Source organism: Grammomys surdaster, unplaced genomic scaffold, assembly GCF_004785775.1.
Source record: "Grammomys surdaster isolate TR1022 unplaced genomic scaffold, NIH_TR_1.0 126248, whole genome shotgun sequence".
NCBI lineage: Eukaryota > Metazoa > Chordata > Mammalia > Rodentia > Muridae > Grammomys > Grammomys surdaster.
Window position 1 is genome coordinate 673,598 of NW_021621048.1, and position 6,000 is coordinate 679,597.

Genomic DNA, 6,000 nt, shown 5'->3' on the forward strand with positions numbered 1-6,000 from the left:
CCATGTAGAAAAGATCTATGGACAGCAAGCTGGGCCGCTCATTTATTCAATAGACACATATTTATAGGAGTACTGTGATTCCAGCACTGTCTCAGGCCATGAAGCACAGTACTTGTCCTCAAGAATTTGCACTCTAGAGGGAAATAGATTTAAAAAAAATGTAAAACCACAGAAGCAATCAGTAGCAGAATGCTTCTTTAGCGTGATTGAGGCCCTGGGATAAAGCAAAAAGAAAAAGTCAACCAAACACACACACACACACATACACACACACACACACACACACACTCACACACACGCATACAGGGGATATTACCCTAGGTTAAAGGACATCAAAACCCACAAAGAGAGAACCAACTCCAAAAAGCTGTTGTCTGACATCCACACGCACACCATGGCATATGAATGCCCCACACACGCATACACACCACATATACACACATAATAACAACATACAAGTACTCTGAAGATTTAAAGGGCACTTGAAATTTGAATATGACTTTTATATCAGATAAATACCATTGTCTGGCAGTTACATATCCTGACTGTCATAGAGATGCTTTATAAGAAGATGGCTCTTAAACTAGGGAACACATGGCTGAGGAAGCATGCTACTCAAGATGATTCCATCCAGAGATGCTAAGAGTGTAGGCCCCGAGTTCAGACTCCAGAACACACACACACACACACACACACACACAGTCTAGCCCAAAAATATATGTGGTCTCTGTACTTTTAATTTTTTTTAAGACAATGTCTCCGTATGAAGCTCTGCCTGTCCTGGAGCTCAATATGTAGTCCAGCTTGGCCTTGAACTCATAGAGATTGGCCTCACTCTGCCTCCCACCATATCTAGAAACTTCCTGGGGGCTAGGATTAACCTTTAGCATGCTAGGCAAGCATTCTACCAACTGAGTAACATCATCAGCCTATAATCAAATCTACCAATTGAGTGACATCATTTAGCCTATAATAAAAAATAATATTAAGGGCTGAGGAGATGGCCTAGCGCAGTAGTTCTCAACCTGTGCATCGCAACCTCTTTGGGGACAAACAACTCTTTCACAAGAGTCACTCACCTAAGACCATCTGTCAACACAGATATTGACATTACAATTTTTAACAGTAGCAAAATGACAGTTATATAGTAGCAACAAAAATAATTTAGGGCTGGGCAGTGGTGATGCACGCCTTTAATCCCAGCACTTGGGAGGCAGAGGCAGGCGGATTTCTGAGTTCGAGGTCAGCCTGGTCTACAGAGTGGGTTCCAGGACAGCCAGGGCTACACAGAGAAACCCTGTCTCGAAAAAAAATAATAATAATTTAGGACTGGGATCACCACAACATGAGGAACCGTATTAAAGGGTCCAGCATTAGGAAGGTTGAGAACCCACTTGTTGAGCAAGTAAAACAATTTGCTGTATAAGTATGAGGACCTGAGTTCAAATCCCCAAAGCCCATAAGATCCAGTCACAGTTCCTGTTCACGGTGTGTTCCTAAGCACCATGTTTCTATGACAAAAATGGGAGACAAAGTGTCTCTGACTCTTATGACTGGAAGTCAGAAGCCAGAAAATCTCCAGACAGTCAGGCTATCTTAGTTAGGGCTGGGTTGCTGTGAAGAGACACCATGACCACAGCAACTCTTATAAAGGAAAACATTTAAATGGGGCTGGCTTATGGTTTGGATGTTTAGTCTATGGCAGGAAGCACAGTGGCATGCAGGCAGACATGGTACAGGAGAGGTAGCTAAGAGTTCTACATTTGGATTCATAGGCAGCAGGAAGTGACAGTGATACATTGTCCAAGCTTGCGCTTCTGAGACCTCAAGCCTACCCCCTAGTGACACACCTCTTCCCACAAAGCCATACCTACTCCAAGGCCACACTTCCTAATAGTGCCACTTCCTATGGGCCTATGGAGGCCATTTTTATTCAAACCACCACACTGGCCAACTAAGCTGACTTCACAGCAGAGCACAGTAAAGAAGAAACCCTAAGAGGACAAGGATGGATGAAAAAGGTCCTCTGGCCTCTGCATGCACATACCTACATTCATATACATATTCTCTCTCTCTCTCTCTCTCTCTCTCTCTCTCTCTCTCTCTCTCTGTCACACACACACACACATACACACACACACACACACACACACACACACACCCATACCATACACACATAGAAAATAGTAATATTAAGACATAACTATCCATTTAAATTCAGCAGCATTTGGAGGAACTATGTTAGTGTCTCACACACTGTATCTGGAAAACACTATAGTGAACACAGCACCCTTGAAAGTCTCAGAAGTTATCCTCAAAATTTCAAGGCTCTCTTCTTTCTCCTGCCACCACTTTAACTTTCTCCCAAGCTCTGATGTTCAGACCAAAAAGATACTTCTGCTCCTTTAAACCTCCTGAGTGTCTCCGCAAGGATGGCTTTGCCACCAGTCTTCAGCTCAAGGAAAACATCTCAGGGAAATTGCACTCTGTGCTCACATGGAAAGGATGGGCTAGTCTGCTCTGGGAGCAGAGTACACTAATATATTCTAGAAGGATCTCCTTATGTGAAGCTACTGGCTAGGGCTAGGAGACTAGTTCATTTGATGAGGCATAAGTCACCCTGTCTTCACCTACAGGGCTGAGTGATGCCAGATGAAAGGTCTTCCTTCTAGATATGCAGGGTGTGAGCTGTTGATAAGGTATAGAAATAATTTCATCTGGTACTATCAATCAGCATCCAGATGCTTCTGACCTTCATGGTGCCCAAGTCAGTTCACCAAGACAAAAGCAACAGGCTTGATTTCCCCTGAAGTAGCTATCATTAGACTTTCAAGCACAGAATATGGGTGTCATTTCTTTTTCCTTCTTGCTCTTGGTTTCTGTGGAGGAAGAAAGGCATGCTTGCTTCCAACCTGACAAATACATGAACCTTGGATCCAGGGGATTCCTGTAAGGTCAGAGCTTTGATCTCTCATTGAATGTGCAGGAACTCAGCAAAGACTTAGAATCAGGAGTAAAGTGGACAAGCCCAAAGAAAGACAACTGAATTTCCCACAGTGACCATTCTCAATATTTCATGCTACCATTTTGCCTCAGTCTCAGCCACGGGAGCCCACACAGGCCTTTCCCTGAGACAGCCCTGCTTGAGATGAGTCTCACAGTACTGTTTAATCCTACCGTGTGTGTGAACATATCCACGGGACATTGGTAAGGGACTGTTCAAACTAAAACATTGAAAGAATTGTGAACACCTGTCAACCTGTCACTTAGATTCAACAATTGGCCTTTTCAAGGAGTCGTTTGCTTTGTTCGAGCCCAGAACATTTCCTCAAGTGATCAACTAAAAAAGAAGAAGAAAGGAAAGAAAAAGAAAGAAAAGCAGTCAAGGCTCATTCTTACCACGTGAGGTTTATTACTATTAAGACTGTTTATTAAGAGAATACAGGAGCTCTAGGTATAACTCAGTAATTCCAACTGCAGCAAAATACACACAAAATAAATCTTAAAACATAATTTTTAAAAAAAGTTATGCTGGCTGTGATGGTGCACCCATTTAATCCTAGAACTAGGAAGGCAGAGACAGGTGGATCTCTGTGAGTTCGAGGCCACCCTGGTCTACAAAGTGAGTTCCAGGACAGCCAAGGTTGTTACACAAAGAAACCTTGTCTTGAAAAACAGGAGGAGGAGGACGAGGACGAGGACGAGGACGAGGAGATAGAAAGAAAAAGTTATATTAACACAGCCAAATATGGTGGTGCCAGCTCTTGGGAAGCTGAGGCAAGGGATCTTGTGTTAGAAGACAAAGTTGGCCTTGTCACATAACAAGGCCTCTTTAGGAAGTAGAGGTCAAATCAGTATATCTCACACATGTGTGTCCTGAGCCTACAAAAGAGTTTGGCTCCACTAGGCATGGTGATGTACATCTATAATCTCTACATTTAGGGATGGTCTCAAGTTCAAGGCTAACCTGGGCTACATAGTGAGTCCCAGGCCAGCCTTGGGCTATAGAATAAGACTGTCTCAAAAAAAAAGAAAAGAAAAGAAAAAAGAAAAAGAAAATTTCCACAAGACACTCATTGTCCTGGGATTTGCCACAATTCTATTGTTCCTTTTTCTCATTTCAGGTAATTCAGTACTTACTGGATGAAACATTTATGTTGAATGAAGACAGTCTGTATGAGGCTTCACTCATACTTGAACCAAGACTCCCCACATGAAGCTGTACTCCCCACCTCCGCCGTAACCCCAGCTGCTTCTGTGAACACCCGCTATACGATATTCTATATTACCGTTCTTTGCCTCTGTACTTGTTCTTCAGCGTGCGCTTCTCTGAGAATATCTTCAGCGCATGCTTCTCTGAGAATATCTTCAGCTTCTCTGAGAATATATAATCTCTTCTTGTCCTGTAAAAGCAAAATACCAATGTCTGCGCTAAAACTATAGATGTGTGCACTCTCAGACTGCCTCATCCTCTTGAAGCTTGTTCCTTCAAACAGCTGTACCCCCACGGGGCTGTAGAAACCGCCCAGCGGTTAAGAGCATTGACTGCTCTTCCAGAAGTCCTGCGTTCAATCCCCAGCTTACAACCATCCGTAATGGGATCTGATGCCCCCTTCTGGTGTACCTGAAGATAATAACAGTGTACTCGCATACATGAAATAAAATAAAGCAAAATAAAATAAACAGCTCTAATCCTTCATTTCAATCAGAAAAGGAGACAGAACCAATATGACACAAATCTCAAACTCCAGTCCTGCTTCATCCCTCCCAGTCCAGGCCCCTGGGTTGGCTCAGACTTCCCAGGCATCCTCTCAGCATGTTCCATGTGGTCATTATAACTGGGTGGGGGAGAGAGAGAGGGAGAGGAGGGAGGGAAAAGCCATACCTGCAAGTCCAGTCCTTGACACCTCTTCATGCTGACAGTGATGCCAATTTCCAAAGCAGCTTCATCAGCCAAAATCACAGCTCTCAACAGTCCCCACTTGTCTCCTAGTAAACCTGGTTTGAAGGGAGTCAGTCCTCTCTGATGAGAGCCATGCCCCTTGCACCAAACACCACCGCTTCTAGCACCATGCTCTCTCTGCTCTAGGATGAACAGCAGATAGCATGAAAAGCAGACTCAGTAGAAGTGGGTGTGTCCCTAGAAGTTCTCTTGGAAAACGTAATCCTAACACTAAGTTGTGAGGTCAGGAACACAAAAATGACAAAAATGTCACTTCTCTTTCAACTGCCTGGCAGTCACCACAAGCTTATGTTGAGATACCCTGAGTCTGTATACCTTGTGTTAATTAGTCCCATGACGTAGAATTAGGAAATCAATAACGGAGTGTTTTTATTGCATATACTGTAGTCTTGTCTAAATGCCTTCTAGCAGGAATATAATAAGGTAGTGTTTAGTCTGTGAAGATGGCCATGATGTTCTTTTTACATTGTACAGTAGAGAGAATCCAGGTTCACTCAGAAGGGGCAGGCATGCTCCACTACAGCAATGTTTTCTGTGAGCAGTACCTAGTGGGATGAGAATCCTATTTCAAGCCCAAAATATTTCAACTTACAGCTTGTTTGAAAAAAAATTTTTTTTCCATTTTTGTAAAAATGTATGTTTCCTAATTACCCCTTGCTAATAAGCCTATTCTATCTCAGAGTGAACAAATATATATATATATACATATATATACATACATACATATATATATATATATATATGTATATATATGTATATATATATATATATATATTAGATGTTCCTTACCTGGTCTAACACCAGAGCTCTCAAGTGACGAGTGACATCATCCCTGCTTCGGTCTGATGAGGTTGACTGATCCCATCACCTATTGTACCCAAAACAAACCACTCAGAAACCAAATGGCTTAAAACTGCATTATTTTCTGTGGGTTGACTGGGCTCCGCTAGCAGCTCTTGCTTGGGGACTGTCATTAGACTCTAGTCTTGAACAGGAGCAAGGGCTTCAGTCATATGAAGGTACACTGGCCCAGATAC

At 42.8% G+C, this 6,000-nt stretch overlaps 1 protein-coding gene and 1 long non-coding RNA gene across 4 annotated transcripts in view; one reads left to right on the forward strand and one right to left on the reverse strand.

Moving 5' to 3' along the window:
• Rasgrf1 (Ras protein specific guanine nucleotide releasing factor 1) overlaps positions 1 to 4,502 on the forward strand; it is a 109,437-nt gene extending 104,935 nt beyond the window's left edge. For all 3 annotated transcript variants that reach the window (XM_028758949.1, XM_028758951.1, XM_028758950.1), the window contains one exon: positions 4,125 to 4,502. In XM_028758949.1, the coding sequence (XP_028614782.1) occupies positions 4,125 to 4,217 (93 nt within the window). In that variant the 3' untranslated portion in view covers positions 4,218 to 4,502. The remainder of the gene's footprint in view (positions 1 to 4,124) is intronic.
• On the reverse strand, positions 4,214 to 5,798 carry LOC114613587. The gene is made up of 3 exons (XR_003710203.1): positions 5,753 to 5,798; positions 4,886 to 4,998; positions 4,214 to 4,403 (listed from the first exon to the last, which is right to left on the reverse strand). It is a non-coding gene; the product is annotated as an uncharacterized LOC114613587 (long non-coding RNA).
• Between the last annotated feature and the right edge of the window lie 202 nt (positions 5,799 to 6,000).